Raw genomic sequence first — 19,140 nt, forward strand, 5'->3', positions numbered from 1 at the left:
ACATCATCCTAAATCTTACTATACAATGATCACTGTCTCCTAAATGTTCCCCCAATGACACTTGATCCACTTGGCCCACCTCATTTCCAAGAATCAGGCCCACCTCATTTCCAAGAATCAGGCCCAACAGTGCATCCTTTCTTGTTGCACTGGACACACACTGCTGTAGAAAATTCTCCTGAACACACTCTAGGAAATCTTGGTCCTCTCCACCCTTGACACGACCATTGTCCCAGTCTACATTCAGGTAATTAAAGTCCCCCATTATAATTACTCTGTGATGTTTGCATCTCTAATTTCCCTGATGATTTGTTCCTCTGCATGCTTCCCAGTGGTCTATCGACACCAAAGAGTGTAATTGCACCTTATTTGTTCCTTAGCTCTAGCCAAATTGATTCTGTCCTTGAACCCTCTGGGACATCCTCTTTCTCCAGCATTGCAACGCTCTCCTTAACCAATACTGCCAGCCTTCCACCTTTTCTTCCTTTTCTATCTTTTCTGAACATCTTTTACCCGGGAATATTTAACACCCTGTCCTGCCCTTCCTTGAGGCAGGTTTCTGTTATCGCCACAACATCATATTTCCACATGGCAATCTGCGCTTGTAACTCCCCAATCTTATTTACTATATTCCATGCATTCACATACATGCACACTAACCCTGATTTAGTCATTATGACTTTCTCCCTCAGTCCGACTCCAACTATTAACTGTTGATTCTATTTTCTCGTGCTATCGGTCTCTCCCCGTATTTTGTGCACCCTGGTATTCCTCTCTAATGCTCTCCCCTGGTTCCCACACCCCTGCCTAGTTAGTTTAAAGCCCCCGCCCCAATGGCACTAGCAAAACACCCTGCAACAAACTCAGTCCCGGCTCTGTCCACGTGCAACCCGTCTGGCTTGTACAAGTGCCATTTTCACCAGAGCCAGTCCCAGTGTCCCAGGAATCTAAAGCCCTCCCTCCTGCATCATCTTTCCAGCCACACATTCATCTGTCTTATCCTCCTATTTCTGTACTTACTTGCACGTGGCACTGGGAATAATCCAGAGATGACTACATTTGAAGTCCTGCTTGTTAGTTTTTGACCTAATTTTCTACCCTCCATAAACTGAGTTCATCCAAAACTGCTGCCCGTGTCTTAACTCATGGCAAGTACCAATCCTCTATCTCCCACGTACTTGCTGACCCATTTTGGCTCCGAGTCAAGAAATGTCTTTATTTTAAAATTCTCATCCTTGTGTTCAAATCCCTACATGCCCTCACCCTCCCTATCTCTGTGACCTTCTCAAACCCCATGATATCTCTGCTCCTCTAATTCTGGCCCCTTGTACATTCCCAATCAGAATGGCTCCACCATTGGTGACCGTGGTTTCAGTTACAAAGGTCCCAAGCTCTCGAATTCCCTCCCTAAACCTCTCCGCCTCGATCTCACTTTCCTCCTTCAAGACCCTTCTTAAAACCTACCTCTTTGACCAAGTTTTTGGTCATCTGACCTAATCTCTCCTTATGTGGGTCAGTGTCATATTTTGTTACATAATTCTCCTGTGCGATGTTTATGTTGAACTGCTATATAAATATAAGTTGTTGTTGTAGTAGTCCATACATAGAAAGAGACAAACTCCTCTTGTATATTTCACCCTGATATTTTTTTCTCTGGAACATTTTATTATGAAGCTACACAACTGATGTGAATTAAATTTGTGATGGTAAAAATATATTCACCCCGTCAGGGAACTGAACTGCGTTGACCCACACAGAGGAACACACAACAGACATATACAGTGACAGAGTCCTAAGGAGAGACAAACAGCCAGAAAACAAGGATGTCACCAACCTGGCCAATTATTGTTCCATTTCAGACTGCAAATTTAATGAACGTTTGGGATGACTGGAAATAAGAAACACTGGGAATTTGGATGGTTTTTATTCCGTTTAACTGATAATTAATTCTGCGATTGGTTATAATCAGGAATGATGAGAAGAGGAGTTGACAGGTTTCCAACCTGCGTGAGGAGAACCCACTGGATTTCAAACCCATCGCCTTAACCACTCGACCACAACTATTTGGGAAGGATGATAGAATGGATACGGAGTGTTACAGAGAAAAACGGTATTCGGTCAATCCAGTCTGTGCCCTTCCCCCACCCTTTCCTGGTCACCTGTAATTTACTGTCTCTGTCTCTCCTCATTCTCCCAACCAGAATGAAACACTGCACAGCTCAGCTGCCCCTTGCCCACATGAAGAACTTTCTGGAACAACCTAGCAAAGCAAACCACCCAAAACTTTAGCAGTGGTGGGATTCAAACCCACACCTCCAAAGAGACAAGATCCTAACTCCAGTACCATACACTGCTCGGCCACATGACCACGTTCACATCTGGAACATTCAAAATGACTAATAAAATCATGAAAGATGTTTTGTTGTGAGCTGTGTTATTTGGTAGAATTAGAGCGAAGTGCGGGATTGAGCCAGAGCCTAAGTCACCCACTTAAAGGAATGGAAGAGGGGGAATCTTGTCACGAATGTAGTGTTGTGATGTGGTAGATTTTGTAAAAGAAACTAACATTTCTTTTAAATGGGCGCAAGGAACCTTAAAAATAGCTGCTAAAGGTCACCTGACCTTTTACAACTGCAATATTTGCCAAGCTTCTAGGAGGCTTCAAGTAAATTGGAAAAGGACCTACCCAGACATGTGACAACATTTGAAATCCAACGCGCATTTCCACAAGGGTAAACTCATTGACAGTGGTTTCCCTGGAGGTGTGAATAGCTCTTTCCCATCTCACAAAACCTCCCAGAATGGGAATCATTCAAGTTAATGAAAATATTAACAGTTTTCTTGTATTAACACTTTTTTTTCTTTAAGCCTTTTGGTGACATTGTTACTCTGTCCCTCTTTACTCTTCCTTTGCAATGTAAACCAATTTAGATTTGTTTCCAGTCTTGTCATTTCCAAAGGGTCTGGTCCATATTCAATAAAATGTTTGTTGATGGCTTCCTGTTCTTTCTTCCTTCTAATGTCACGAGGGTGTTCTGTGAGTCTAGTTCTTAATCTGTTCCTTGTCTCTCCCATGTATCAGATTTTGCAATGTTTACATTGGATTACATAAACAACATTGTTGTTCACATTTTTGATTCCGTGGTTTAAAGGGATGTTTTCCCTGTGTTGAATTTTTGTCTTGTTTTCAGGACTTTGAAGTGCTTGAATGTTATACAGTTACTATTCCCACAATTTGGTGTGGTTTGTGTGCTCACCTTGCTGCTAACAAAAAGATCCTTTCGGTTTTTATTCCTTCTAAAGGCTGTTATTTTTTGGTTTAGTGAGTCGATTCCTTCATTTAAGTTTTCAAAATTAGTTTTAATTACTTTCTTTATATGTAGGATCTTATTGCAATATCCCATAATAAGTGGTATTTTTGGGGCCTAATCTATTTAATCTTGGAAGGTTGTCTAATTCTTTCCAAAAATTGGATTTGATATGTTTAAGGAACCTTTTTGTGTATGCCCTCTGCCACAACGCAGTGAATAAGGTATTGACTACACTGTTAAATCTACCTGTTCTGTACAAATGCCATGGAATCGCAGCAGTTGTGAATTCACTAATCCATGGAAAGTGTGTTTAGCATGGCGTCTTTTGGTATGTAATAGGGTGCGCGTGTCTGTTGGTTTGAAGAAAACCTTAGTTGCTAATGTGTTTTGTGTTATCTTCTTGTGTTAGTTTGAACTCTGTGGTGTCTAAGAAATTCATTTTATTTCTGTATTTATTGTTTCAATCTGGTTAGGGACCAGTAACTTTTTGTTTAAAGGAGACAATATTTGAAATCTCAAGTACTAAGAGAATAAAATTACAAACTTCCACAGTTTTAAACAAACAAGTTAAACTTTATTATACAAAGTCAGAAAAGTAAAACAATTGGCAATATCTATCTTATACTTTAACATTCAGAATTAACATGAGAAAAATATGAAGTAACAGGCAACTGTGGTCAAACATAGTGCACTGCACACTAAATAGCAGACAACCAAGACAGTTCCCACAGATTTCTCAGCAACCCACCCAGATGTCAGTGTTCACTGGGAGTCACACAATCTCGTGAAAACTCCATCTCCCTCACAAGGGTCTCCACTTTCAAGAATCTAGCCTCTCGCATCCCTCAAATCTGCTCTGACTCAGATTGCCTCAACAACTGCACACCTCCCAATGGTTCAATCTCTTCTCCTGAGCCTGCGCTGCCTGTCCCACTCTGGACATGTGCTGGAACTCCCAGGGAATGCTGGGACGCCTAGTCCTCAGTCTCCAGCCAGAAAACATCACAGAGAGACAGGTAAGTTCATGTTTCTTAACATTGTTGTGACTTTGATTTTGATAGATAGTGATTGTTTGTACAGATTCCTCCAGTTCTGTCTCCGTGTGGGACCAAACTCCTCATGTATCATCTAGAAATCTGTAATAACATAATGGTAGCTTGGAACATTTTTTGAAAACACTCTCTTCCCATTCCCCCACACATTTATATATTAACATGGGGGGAGGGGCAGGGGTGTGCAAATTTTTTGCGAGTGGCTATATCTTTAATTTGAAGATTGTATTCTCCATCTGAATTCAAAGTTGTTTTTTGTTAGTCCCAGATATAATAATCAGATTATGGCTTTGCCTGGTCCATGAGATTGTGGAAATTTATTCAAGATGTTTTGGATGACTGGAATCCCTCTGTTTCTATGTTGCTTTCCAAACTCTCAATTTCCATTGTGAAGAGTGTGCTGTCGGAAGGGTGCGGTGAGGGATTTTTCTGAGCGGTAAGTATCCTTAATGTAATTGGGCTAATATTGAGCCGGGGGGTGGGGTTCAAAAATGAATCAGTGTGTTCTGCCATTCTGTATGATTCACTGCCACAGCCTGTAATGATTGAAATTTGGAGGATTTCTCATGATACCGTCAGGTGTCCAGGTATTTATGTATTTTATAAAATGTCCTTGGTTGCGGCTGCTGTCTCTTTAGGTATTCCATCTGTTTTCGATTCATGTAGTTGGAATCTTTAAGTTCTGTTAGTCTGTTCTTAACTTCTTTTTGTCTCTATTGATACATGGACTTAGTTCACTTGGTGCAGTAATCTGTCTTGTTGAGTTGTCTGTTTGCTTCAGTAAGGTTTTGTTGTCTGTCCATATCTATGTTACTGCCTTTGTCTGCTGGTTTTATGGCAGTATCTGTATTGACTTTTAATTCTTTGATCGCTTGTCTTTCTCTCCTCAATGAGGTTTTGTTTATCCTTTACATCAGGGATTCTCTCGATTCCTGAGTTGCTTTGATGAAGTTAGATATTTCAGTGTTCATTTCATTCTCTGGAGGAATCCAATCTGATCTGTGCAGTGAACTTGGCCTATCTGAAATTGAGTAATCAGAAAAGTCGTCTTGTGTGATTTGTTGGGTAGGTCTCCACCCGGGTGTTGTGGTTGGTGAGCTGGATGATCCGTATTGGCATTTGCATTTCTCTGTCACCCAGAACCCGGAGTCTTGACCCACACAGGACCAGTTTGTTATTTGTGTTTCTCTGTCACCCTGAACCCGGAGTCTTGACCCACACAGGCCCAGTTTGTTGTTTGTGTTTCTCTGTCACCCTGTACCCGGAGTCTTGACCCACACAGGACCAGTTTGTTGTTTGTGTTTCTCTGTCACCCTGTACCCGGAGTCTTGACCCACACAGGACAAGTTTGTTGTTAGTGTTTCTCTGTCACCCTGTACCCGGAGTCTTGACCCACACAGGACTAGTTTGTTGTTAATGTTTCTCTGTCACCCTGTACCCGGAGTCTTGACCCACACAGGACCAGTTTGTTGTTTGATTTTCTCTGTCACCCTGAACCCGGAGTCTTGACCCACACAGGACCAGTTTGTTGTTTGTGTTTCTCTGCCACCCTGTATCCGGAGTCTGGACCCACACAGGACCAGTTTGTTGTTTGTGTTTCTCTGTCACCCTGTAGCCGGAGTCTTGACCCACACAGGACCAGTTTGTTGTTTGTGTTTCTCTGTCACCCTGAACCCGGAGTCTTGACCCACACAGGACCAGTTTGTTGTTTGTGTTTCTCTGTCACCCTGTACCCGGAATCTTCACCCACACAGGACCAGTTTGTTGTTAGTGTTTCTCTGTCACCCTGTAGCCAGAGTCTTGACCCACACAGGACCAGTTTGTTGTTTGTGTTTCTCCGTCACCCTGTACCCGGAGTCTTGACTCACACAGGACCAGTTTGTTGTTTGTGTTTCTCTGTCACCCTGTACCCGGAGTCTTGACCCACACAGGACCAGTTTGTTGTTTGTGTTTCTCTGTCACCCTGTACCCGGAGACTTGACCCACACAGGACCAGTTTGTTGTTTGTGTTTCTCTGTCACCCTGTATCTGGAGTCTTGACCCACACACGACCAGTTCGTTGTTGGTGTCGGGGTCTTCGTGGCCTCGCACGGCTCATTTTTGCTTTTCCAGGGATCAAAACCATGAGACACGAACTCTTCGCTAGTCCCATTGTGGTCTGTGAGAGGGTAAACTCCTCACCAGTCCCTTGTTGGGGGTCTGCTGTTTGGGATTAATCACTGTTGGGTGACGTGTTATGTCCAGCGACCTCGTGGATCCCATTGAGACACCCAGGGCGGTGCCATCAAAACCTCGTCCTTGTGGCTGGGGTGGATTTCCTGCAAGATGAGGGACTCCATGGTTTGGACCAAGCTCACGGCTGGTCCGACATGCATTTCCCACATTACACAGGGACTACACTTCAAAAAGACTTCACTGCCTGTAAAGCACTTTGGAACATCCTGAAGCTGTGAAAGGTGCGATATAAATGTACATCTTCCATTCACAAAGGAGAGAAGGACCAAAGCCAGAAAAGTCATTAACAGAACATCAATCAGTCTCCTCTTTTCTTAGAGAAATCATGGACTCGAGCACTGTGTATTTGACACTAAGCTGATTTATTTAACCTTTATCCAGAATATTAAACTCCAGCCCAGTTACCGGGATTATTAACATCAGCAAAAACAAACCCCAACTGTCAGAATGAACATGGTTCAGTCCTGGATGTGATTAACAGCAGAATCCAACCCCTGCAGTCACTTGTGAATACACTGGTGTGTCTGCAGGGTGGATGAATGACTGAATCCCTTCCCACACACGGAGCAGGTGAACGGCCTCTCTCCAGTGTGAACTCGCTGGTGTTTCAGCCGGAGGGATGGGTGAATGAATCCCTTCCCACACATGGAACACGTGAATGGCCTTTCTCCAGTGTGAACTCGCTGGTGTGTCAGCAGATCCACTTTGCTTTTATAGCTTTTCACACAGTCAGAACATCTAAAAGGTCTCTTTTCAGAGTGAACACGCTGATGTGAAGTGAGCTGGGTTAGTTGAGTGAATCCCTTCCCACACTTGGAGCAGGTGAATGGTTTCTCCCCAGTGTGAATTCTCTGATGTATCAACAGAATCTTTCTGCTTTTAAAGCAATTTTCACAGTCAGAACATTTAGAAGGTCTCATGCCAGAGTGAACAAGTTGATGTGAAGTGAGGGTACTTAACTGAGTGAATCCCTTCCCACACTTGGAGCAGGTGAACGGCCTCTCTCCAGTGTGAACTCTCTGGTGTCGCAGCAGGTTGGATAACTGAGCGAATCCCTTCCCGCAGTCAAAGCAGGTGAACGGCCTCTCCCCAGTGTGAACTCGCTGGTGTATTAGCAGATTCTTTTTGCTTTTAAAGCTCTTCTCACAGTCGCTACATTCAAAAGGTCTCATGTCTGAGTGAACAAGTTGGTGTGAAGTGAGGTTAGTTAGTCGAGTGAATCCCTTCCCACAATCGCAACAGGTAAACGGTCTCTCCCCAGTGTGAATGCGTCGATGAGTTTCCAGCTCAGAAGGGGATCTGAATTCCTTCCCACAGTCCCCACAGTTCCACGGTTTCTCCATGGTGTCGATGTTCCTGTGCCTCTCCAGGTTGGATAATCAGTTGAGTTCTTGTCCACACACAGTACACTTGCACAGTTTCTTCCTGCTGTGCATGGTGAAATCTTTGTTTCAGGTGGTGTAACAGGTTAAAACACGTTCTACATTCAGTTCACTGGAACACTCTCACTCCGGTGTGTGTGTGTGTGTCTCAGTGTTTTTCCAGTCACACTGATGTTTCAAATCTTTACCCACAGACAGAACAGACAAATATATCTACTTTCACAGTCAATGTCTGATGATATTCAGGTCTTGATGAATCGAGTGACGCGGTCAGATCTTGATGTGATGTTTGGTTTGGTTTGGATGCAAATCATCTCCCTCTTCTCCCCTGTAAAAGGAGTTTACAAAAACCATCACTGTAAGTACAGGATAGAAATTCAAAACAGACAATTCAAGTTTCTTTGGGACATTCTTTCCCCAAACATGTGGTCCAATCAAACTAAAAGAAGCTCAAATCAGCAACAAAGTCCCAACAAAAGCAAAGGGAACCTCCCTAACTAAACCAGAATGTTGTTTCAAGTGTCTATGAGACACTCTGTACCCTGAGGTGCCTACTGGATGTGGGAGGTATCAAGTGTACCAGTGGACACCGCGTGTTCCCTTTCCAGGGACACCCGGGCACGGACAAGACCATGGAAGAGAGGTTGGCAGCCAGTGTGACCACCCCCAGGTGTGTCACCCATCCTGGATCTGCAAATTTCTGTTTTAACCGGGCCCATGAACAGTGTCAGGAGAAGATTCTCTGACTTACCCACTCCCCCTCCACACTGGTCAGACAAAGATTCAGAGAATGGGACAGCAGTGACACCAAAGGTTGAGGATCATCCCCTTCAGGTAACTATACAGGGGCTGCAACCTCTCCGCCCGAATAGAAACAAGGCCCGTGGACTCCTCTACGCTTCAAACATCACCTGCAGCCTGAAAGTGGGTAAAGCTGTTGAAAAACCTGTTGCCCAAGTAGTGTATTATCCGGGCACTTGGACCCGGTTGGGAACAGGCACGCCGAAGCCCCGCCCACTGTGGCGTCATCAAGATATATGCGCATGCGCTCTAATCCCCGCCGAAACAAGATGGCGGCCGTTAATCTGGGTCTCGTCTCGGTTAAAAGCCCCGGAGCTGCAAGCTCAGGACCTGCAGGTCTCTGTTCGGGGTTTGAGGCCTTCACCGGGTGTTTAGAAACTTTCCCCAACCAGCCGCCGGCTCTATTGCTCCCGTCGCATATCCAAATCCTCACCGGCTGCAGATGAGACTGAGGCGCTTCTCGCCCCATCGCCGTCACTGACAATGCGCGCGCTCCAAACACTGTCCGGCACTGAGCCTGCGCACCGCTCGCTTGTGGTGTGGATAGGGGACATTCACCACCGCGGGTTATGCTGGGAAAACACATCGCCATTACCTGCCCAATGAGAAATGGTCATTTTATGCAACAATGTGGAGATTGGGTAAGCAAATTAAAATTTTGGGCACTCAATAAAATTAGCAATCAAATTATACAATAACCTGAATGTATAGACCACCTGTCCACCCAAAAGATTTAAGTGCCATTAATACTGAATGAGGAGGACATTATTCTCTGTGTCTTTAATGAACATTAACATGCAAAGAGGGAAATTAATGACCTTTAAACACCTCGTCCACTTGGCACAGAACTGTCTGAAACTCATATTAGAAGCCACATGAAACAAAATACTGACAAATATTAAACTATTTACAAAATAATTAAAAATATATATATATTGGGGGAGACGGTGGCATCGATTTCACTAAACCAGTATTCTGGAAGGCCAGCTAAAACTCGAGGGACTTGGGTTCAAGTCCCGCCACTGCAGCTGGTTCAAGTTAAATTCAATTAAAAAATCTGGAATTGAAAGCTCGGCTCAGTAACGGTGACAATGAAACCATGGTCGATTATCATTTTAAAAAACCCATCTGGTTCACTAATGCCTTTTAGGGAATGAAATCTGCCATCCTTACATGGTCTGGCCTACATGTGACTCCAAATCCACCGAAATGTGTTTGACTCTGAATGGCCCTCTGAATGGTGTGCCAAGCCACTTGCTTCAAGGGCAGTTGGGGATGGGCAACAAATGCTGGCCTTGCCCAAATGCCATGAAAGAAAGTTTTTAACACCCCCGCCACTGAATGGCTACAATTTCAGAAGGAAGTGAAGACAGAAGGTCCAGAAAATATGCAAGAGAACGGTTCCCCTTCCAAGGAAAACAAACCCAACTTCACCTAACCTAACTGAAGTTCCTCATCTCTCGTGAATATTTTCTGCACACTCTCTAATGCCTCACATTCTTCCTGTGGTGAGGTGCTCAGAATTGGACACAATACTATACCTGGGGCCAAGCCAGTGTTTTATTCAAGTTTCTTCTAACTTGGTTGTTTTTGTACTTAATTCCTCTATTCATGAAGCCCAGGATTCCACGTGCTTTATTCACTGCTTTCTCAGCCTCCCCTGTTACCATCAATGATTTGTGCACATAAAGCCCCAGGTTGAACTGCTCCTGCACCATTTTACACTTGTATCCTTTATTTTCTATTGTCTCTCCTCGTTCTTCCTCCCAAAATGAATCACGTCACACCTCTCTGAATTAAATTTTATTGGCACCTGTCTGCCTATTCCACCATCTTCTCTATGTCCTCTTGAAGTTTCTCATTATCCTCCCTACTGTAAACACAACTTGAAAATTTGGTTTCGTTTTCAAATTTTGAAATTTTGCCCTGAACACACAAGTCTAGGTCATTAACATATATCAAGAAATCAGTGGTCTTAACACTGACTCATTGTGATCCCAGTGTCTATTTTTCCTCAATCTGAAAAAACAATCATTCTCCATGCATGTTGTTTCCTGTCACACAGCCAATGCTGCCTCTGCCCCATGGTCTTTAACTTTATTGACAAGCCTGTTACTTGGTACTGTCTCAAATGCCTTTTAGAAGTTCATGTGCACCTCAATTGTGTTATCCTCAATCACATTCTCTGTTGTCTCATCAATAAAACTCAAGCAATATTGTTCAACACGATTTGTCCTGAACAAATCCGTGCTCACTTTAATTAACCCACAATTGCACAAATGACTTAATTTTGGCCTGAATTGCCGCTTCTAAATGTTTTCCCATGTCGAGGTTAAACTGACTGGTCTGTCGGTGCTGGGGTGATCCTTCCATTTAAGATTAGTATGGATTTAATATTAATGAGAGGAAGTGTGAGGAAAAAGAGAGAAGTGATGAAATTGTAACTACATTTGAAGACACTGATAAATAGCTCAATAATTAATCAGATTTCAAGACATATAACACTAAAGTATGAATAAATGAATTTAATTATTAATAAATCTCAGCCAGAGTGCTTGGAATGGAGAAATGAACAATACTGAATGCTTCAAATATGAAATGAAAACAGTTAAAACTGGAAACACTCAGCAGGTCTGGAAGAACCTCTGGAGAGAGAAACAGAATTGACGTTTCAGGTCTGTGAGCCAGTGAAAGCGGGGAGGTGGGGAGGACAGAAGGAACGGTCTCTGAAAGGCTGCAGGGTGAGAGAAATTTGGTTTCATGAAGCAAGGTCAAAGGGAGTGGTAATGGGACAAGTGAAAACACAAAAGATGTGTCGATATGAGGCGCGAATTGCACCATCACAACCGTCTGATAGCAAAGTAAAGAAAATAAGAGAAATGAGAAAGGAAAACAAGGATGCAAAGAAACAAAAAACAAAATGGGGGCAGAGAATATGATAGAAAATTGTTGAACACAATTTTGATTCTCCAAGTCTGTAAAGTGTCTCTTTTTGACTTGGTAATGAACTGTTACATTTCTATCCATTTGCAGTTCAGATGAAAGGTCACAGAGTTGTCACGGTAACTCTGTTTCTCTCTCCACAGATGCAAATCTGCTGAGGATTTCCAGCATTCTCAGTTTCATGACGGGATTGTAGACTGTGAGAGTTTGTAAAGGCAGAGATTGTCCCAAATTAATTTGTCACATCGACAACAAATGCCTCTGCCTCATGACGCTCCAGTCTCACTACTTTACTTTATATTTGGGTCTGTGGGGAGAATGTTCACTCTTTTATATTCAGTCTAGGGGGAGAACGTTCGCTGTTTTATATTTGGGTCCTGTGAGCATCAAAAGAAGAAGCTTGAGGACAGTCACTGCATTTTTGGTCTGACTTTATACAAAATAAACTACCCTGGTGTGAGGGGCAAACATTATCATATTATCTGCAGTCAGCGAAGGCAAGTTTGAAGCTAAATCCTGCAATACTGTAAATTTAAACTAAAAGCAGAAAGCTGCTGATGGTTAAAGGGGCCGGGATGGTGGTGGGGGGAGGTGTCCAGAGGAAGTCTGACACACACTGCACAGGGTGAGCAGGGGAAAGGGGAGGAATTACTTGGTTAAACAGGGCGCCAGGGACAATAGCAAAAGGTGGGAATGGAGCAACGGAATAGACACATCAGAGAACCATAGAATGGTTGTAGCTCAAAAGGGGGGTCGCTCAGTTGGTCTGCGTTAGCCCCCTGAAGGAACAATTTACCTAATGCCACGTCCCTGCCTTTGCCCCATAGCCCTGCAATTAAACAAGTCTTAAACAAAACTTGTATGAATCAAGATGTTTACGCAAAGGGGGAGCAGAAGAAAGAAAAGCAACTTGTTCATATGGTGAATGGGGGTGGTGGGAGGTGCAGGATAATGTATCTGTGCAGGTCAGTGAGGACCCCTAAAGTCCATCAGCCGCCTGCATGAAGTGTTTAGAGGGCCCTGGGGGAGAGGAGGAAGAATTCATTTTGGAGAAAGCACAGGGCGGGAGGTCACCCCTCCCCCACTCTCCTGGTGACACAAACGAATCACCTTGGACTGTCCCACACCTGAGCCGGGCGGGGTCAAAGTGCAGGAAGCTGCAAGCTGATAGGTTGTGCTGTGAACTGGGCGGAGTTGGGGGTTTGAGTGACAGGTCTGGGGCTATATCAGAGCAGGCACAGTCACTGCTCCCCCTTTCCTCGTGGATGTTTCACTGGAGTCGTGTTGGTGAGTGTTTCTAAACTCTGTCTCACTATCCCGGGAATGGAGGTGGATTGGAGGTTGTTGTGAGTGTCAGATTATATTGTTTCTCCTCATTCTTCCCGCTTCTCCCACTCCCAGTTCCAGGCTGCAGGTTCCGGTGATTTTGGATGCGGGAAGGTTGTTAGTCTCGGCAACAAAAGCAGAAAATGCTGGAAAAACTCAGCAAGTCTAGCAGCATCTGTGGAGAGAAAGACAGAGTTAACGTTTCGTGTCCGTATGACTCTTCTTTAGAGCTGGGCTTTATTTTGTTAGTTTCGGCATTGGTGTGGGTGCGCAAGCGCAGAAACGCGGCATAATTCTTCTATAATAATGGCGGGTCATCCTACCCTGAATGCACCTCGGGATCGAATACGGTCTATCTCCATCAGCAGGAACCCAACCCTCCTTCATTTCTCTATTTTGAATTTAATTTTCCATTTCTTCGTGTAGTCTGCAAGTCCGTTTAAGTATTCCTGTAATTTGCTGCAGTTCTTCACCTCCTTACCTCTCAATGCGCCATTGTTACCACCCGCAGATTGCGTCAACCGACCTTAGATAAGAAAATAAACAACTTTTAGATAGAGCGGTTTCTGGGCCCATAGCATTGTGGGAACCTTGGCCGCCATTACTTATCGGCTGCCGCTGAGCGTTTTCGTGCATTCTGAAGGCAAATCAGTGACCTGACACCCTAACTCTGTTTCTTAATCGGTTTATGCTGCCTGACCAGCTGAATATTTGAAGTCTTTTATATTTTCATTTCAGATCCAACATTGTAGAGTTTTGCTTTTGTATCATTGTTTTACAGGATTGAGTTTAGAAACACAGGCAGACCAATTCGGATAAAAGCAAAATATTGGGGATGCTGGAAGTCTGAAATCAAAACAGAAAATGCTGGAAAAAAAAACTCACCTGGTCTGACAGCAACTGTGGAGAGAGAAACAACCGAGGTTTTTTGTTAACTCCATTCTTGGTATTTGGGCGTCACTAACAAGACCAGCAGATATTGTCAATCCCCAGTTGTTTATTGGTCAGGTGTTGGTGGGCCTTCTTCCTGAACCGCTGCAGTTACTGTGGTGAAGGTGCTCCCACAATGCTGTTTGGTAAGGAGTTACAGGGTTTCCACTCAGCGATGATATATATCCAAATCATCAAGGACAAGTTGTATTTATGTAGAATCCTGGATAGAATAAAACCTTCCAATGTGTTTCACAGGAATATTATGTTGCAATATTTAACACTAAGTCACATAAGCAGGCATAAGGGCAGATGATCAGAGGCTTGGTCAAAGAAGTAGGTTATAAGGAGTGTCTTAAAGGATGAGAGGGAGGCAGAGAGGTCTAAGGAGAATATTTCAGAGTTTTTGGCCTGGGCAGCTGAAGGCTCGGTCACCAATGGTGGATCAATTGAAATCAGGGATCCTCAGAAGGCCTGAATTAAATGACTCCAGTTTTTTGGCGGGATGTAGATTGGAGGATATTATAGAGATAGTGAGGGTGAGGCCACGGAAGGATTTTAGAACAAGGATGAGAATTTGAACATTGCGGAGCTGCCTAACGAGAAGCCGATGTAGCTCAGTGAACACAGGGGTGTTGGATGAACGAGTCTTAGTGCGAGTAAGGATAAGGGAAGCGGAGTTTTAAATGACCCCATCTTTATGTGGGTAGCTAGTAATAGTCCAGTTTAGCGGGAACAAGGAAAAGGATGAGTTTTAGCAGCAGATGAGCTGAGGCAGTTGTGAAGTTTGGCAAAGTTACTGAGGTGCAAATAGGCGGTCTTGGTGATATGTAGTTAGAGGCTCAGCTTGGGGTGAAATATGACACCAAGATAGTGAATAGTCTGAAACAAAAATAAAAATACCTGGAAAAACTCAGCAGGTCTGGCAGCATCTGCGGAGAGGAACACAGTTAACGTTTTGAGTCTGTATGACTCTTCAAAAGAACTAAGTAAAAATAGAAAAGAGGTGAAATATAAGCTGGTTTAATGGGGCGGAGGGTGGGGGGTGGAGTGGGACAGGTAGAGCTGGATAGAGGGCCAGTGATAGATGAAGATTGCCAAAAGATGTCATAGACAAAAGGACAAAGAGATGTTGAAGGTGGCGATATTATCTAAGGAATGTGCTAATTAACGGTAGAAAACAGGACAAGCAAGGTACAGATATGCCCTCGGGGGGGTGGGGTGGGGTGAAGGGAAGGGATCGAAATAGGCTAAAAGGTAGAGATAAAACAATGGATGGAAATACATTTCAAAATAATGGAAATAGGTGGGAAAAGAAAAATCTATATAAATTATTGGAAAATATAAGGGATCGGAAAGGGGGTGGGGATGGAGGAGTGAGTTCACGATCTAAAATTGATTGTTGAATAGTCTGGTTCAGTCTCAAATTTGTCAGAGAGATGGATGGCATTGATGGTTAGTGAGTGGAGATTGTAGCTGGGACTGAAGACAATGGCTTCAGTCTTCCCAATATTTAAATGGAGGAAATTTCTGTTCATCCAGTACTGAATGTCAGTCAAGTCAGGACGGTGTGTGACTTGGAGGTGATTATGTTCACAGACACCTGCTACCCTGGTCCTTCTAGCTGGTAGAGGTTGCGAGTTTGGGAGATTCTGCCAAAGCTCTGGTAGAGTTGCAGATGTTTAACATCCCTCTCCTTCATGCCCTGGCTCTACCATCTCCCTCTCTTTCCTCCCCTAGATTTTGGAGTTTTGTATAGGCCCTGTCCAATCGGTGGGTTCCTTTTCCTAATAGGCATTGATGAATCCATTGTGTCTGAAAGCTTTCATTGTCACTTTTTCCTCGTGCCAGTCCCAAAAATGACCAGATTCATTCAGCTCAATTTCGTAACCTGCCTTTGTGTTTTTGTGGATTCTCTCTCACTCCCTTTGGCCTGTTTTAAACTACTTTCACAGGGCTTGCAGTCCGGAATCTCAAACCCAACATCACATCAGGATCTGATGGTGTCGCCCAATTTATCGTAACCCACATATCATCGAATTTTGAACATGGAAGTTAAAAGCCTTGTTCACAGTGGGGAGAAACCGTATACATGCTCTGTGTGTGGACGAGGCTGCAGCCGAACAAATGACCTGTCGAACCACAGCCACAGTCACACTGGAGAGAATCCATGGAAATGTGGGAACTGTGCGAAGGGATTCAGTTACCCATCCCAGCTGGAAATTCATTGAAGCGCTCACATTGGAGAGAGGCTGTTCACCTGCTCTGAGTGTGGGAAGGGATTCACTCAGTCATCCCATCTGCAGACACACCAGTGAGTTCACACTGGGGAGAGGCCATTTACCAGCACTGTGTGTAAAAAGGGGTTTGCTGATTCATCCAACCTACTGAAACACCAGTGAGTTCAAAGTCAGGGGTGGCCGTTCACCTGTTTTGAGTATGGGAAGGGATTCATTCGGTCATCCCACCTGCTGAGACACCAGCGAGTTCACAAGTAACTGCTTGGGTTGGATTTAGTTCCTAATGATATTGTTGTCTGAAGCATATTCATTGGAGTGTGTTTCTGCTGATGTTAATAAACTCCAGCCCAGTTACAGATTCTGGATAAAATTCAAATAAATCAGCTTTGCATTAAACACAGTGTGTTGAGTCTTTTTAATATCTTTAACACAAGTTTGTTCCTTTTGAAGGGCTCTCCCTCTCGCTTGTCTCCTCCATCCTCACCTCCAGCAGCAATGTGAGGATCTCATGGAGCTTCTTTGTTTCTAAGATTGAGACAATCCGATCAGCTGCCTCTGCTGCTTCCCTCCCTTCCACTTGCCCAACGGGACAAACTGTGTCTGAAGATCCCACTTGCCCAAGCCCTGAACACACATTTTTCACGAGTTTCTCTCCTGTCTCCCCTCATGCCCTCTCAGCGCTCTCTCTGTGCACAACCTGCTCCATCGACCCTATTCCCACTAAACTATTGACCAAACAACCTCCCCATGCCTACTGACATTCACAACAGTTCTCTCTTTTCAAGTACTGTCCCGCTCTCCTTTAAATCTTCCATCATTACCACTGTTGTTAAAATAACAAACTCTTCACTTCTCCATCTTTGCATGCTGCTGCCCCATTCCCTGCCTCAATTTCCTTTGAAAAATACTTAAACATTTTGTAATCTCCCAAATCCATGTCCATCTTTCTCTGAACTCCAGGTTTGAATCTCTCCAATCAGGTTTCTGCCCCGCCACAATTCCAGAACAGTTATTTTGAAAGCTATATGACTGTTACAAAGGTAAACTTTCCATTCTGGTCTTTCTCGACCTGTCTGCGGTGGGCCCCTCTCTCACAGGCCTTGATTTCCGTCTATTGTTCTGAATGATTAACAGCATTAACCTTCTCCCTAAACTGTCCAAACCATTTATTGAAACTAGGGAACCTTCTTGTTCTAATGGTGTCATTCCATGTCTGCATTCATGCCCTGAAGTCAGCTCTTGAATTGTGTGTACATTGTTTCATCATGTCCGCACATTTCAGTAACAAATGTTGAAATGTCTACTCCACATCCACAGGGTTTCATCTGTTTAAAGTCACAAAAAGAAAGGTCCAGCTTTCTTCTGGAGTTTGAGAGAAATTAGCTTTCAGAATGATGCAGAGTTTCAGTCAATGAGGGAGACCCGGGCTCAGCCCCGCCCCTCATTCACTCCGATTGGTTGGAGGACCAGCCTCTCCTACTCGACTATCCTGCCCCACCCCCTCTTCCTATTGGCCCGCAGCTGTCATCAATCAGCCGGGCATTGGGAGCTGTCAGGTGAGAGGTCAGTGTCAGGGGGTGGGGTTTACAAGCAACGAGGGCGGCCCCAGAGCCGAATCTGAACCAATGAACATTCTCCACTCTCTTCCGGCTTCACTCCGGCACCAACCTCAAGCCGAGAGCGGGAGACTCCGAGCATGCGCCGTTCACCCGGACAACAAGCAGCAGATAGAGCGGTTTCTGACGCGCACCGGATCGTGGGTGATCCGGCCGCCATTAGAGACAATGTCTCAGTTAATCTTTGTCTGAACCTGGGGAATTGAGGATAGGGTTTCTGTTAGCATAGAGGCTGAAGAATAATAAATACCATGGTCGAGCTCCAAAGCTTCAGACCAGGGTTGATATGGGGCAAAAAGGGAATTTACACAAGGGGGCAGACATATAGCTGAGGTATTAAATGAATACTTTGCACCTGTCTTTAGCAAGGAAGAAGATGCTACCCAGACCATGGTAAAAATGCGAAGTAATTTGGACACTAGATGGGTTTAAAATCGGGAAAGAGGAGGTATTGAATATCTTATCTGTACTTAAAGTTGTTAAGTCACCAGGACCAGATGAGATGCATCCATGGACACTGCACGATGTGAGTTGAAATTGCAGAGGCACTGGACATAATTTTTCAGTCTTCCATAGACTCAGGGGTAGTCCCCAAGGACTAAAGATTGCAAACTTTACACTCTTGATCAAAAAAGGGCGTAAAGATATGCCCAGCGACTACAGACCAATTAACTCCTAGAAACAATAATTCTGGACAAAGTTAATCATCACATGGACAATTGCAGGTTGATTATGGAAATCCAGCATGGATTTCTTAAAGGAAAATCATGTTTAACTAATTTGATGGAGTTTCTTGAAGAGGTAACAGAGAAGGTTCATGAGGGCAATGCAGTCACTATGGTGTACATGGACTTCCAAAAGGCGTTTGTTTCAGTACTGCACAAAAGATTTGTGAGAAAATTTAAAGCTCAGGTTACAAAAGGGACAGTAGAAACATGGATACAGAATTGGCTGCATAACAGGAAACAGAGAGTAGCAGTTAGTGGATATTTTTTGCACTGGAGGAAGGTTTGTAATGGAGTTCCACAGCGGTATGGTTATGGGACCATTGCTTTTCCTGCCATACATTAATGACCTAGATCTTGGTGTAAAGGCAACATTTCAAAATCTGTCTATAATACAAAACTCAGAAAAATCACAAACTGTGAGGAGGATATTGTAGAACTTGAAAAGTTCATAGACAAGTTGGTGGAATGGGCAGAGAGGTGGCAGCTGAAGTTCAATCCAGAGAAATGTGAGACGATAAGTTTTGGCAGGAAAAGACAGTATAAATTTGGGGGTACAACTCTAAAGGGGGATGCAGA

The 19,140-nt window shown here is 43.9% G+C and overlaps 1 protein-coding gene and 1 pseudogene across 1 annotated transcript; one reads left to right on the plus strand and one right to left on the minus strand.

Moving 5' to 3' along the window:
• LOC144673307 (uncharacterized) overlaps positions 1-19,140 on the plus strand; it is a 173,580-nt pseudogene that overhangs the window by 40,745 nt on the left and 113,695 nt on the right.
• Positions 6,462-7,770, minus strand: LOC144673298 (uncharacterized). Its single transcript, XM_078535210.1, has one exon. It carries the CDS (start codon positions 7,768-7,770, stop codon positions 7,099-7,101), a length of 672 nt encoding a protein of 223 aa, XP_078391336.1. The 3' UTR covers positions 6,462-7,098.

The sequence above is a fragment of the Cetorhinus maximus genome, unplaced genomic scaffold (assembly GCF_964194155.1).
Source record: "Cetorhinus maximus unplaced genomic scaffold, sCetMax3.hap1.1 HAP1_SCAFFOLD_330, whole genome shotgun sequence".
Classification (NCBI taxonomy): domain Eukaryota; kingdom Metazoa; phylum Chordata; class Chondrichthyes; order Lamniformes; family Cetorhinidae; genus Cetorhinus; species Cetorhinus maximus.

Excerpts from the sequence above, each read along its gene's own strand:
- LOC144673298 (XM_078535210.1), bottom strand. The coding sequence starts at position 7,770 with ATGAGACCTTTTGAATGTAGCGACTGTGAGAAGAGCTTTAAAAGCAAA.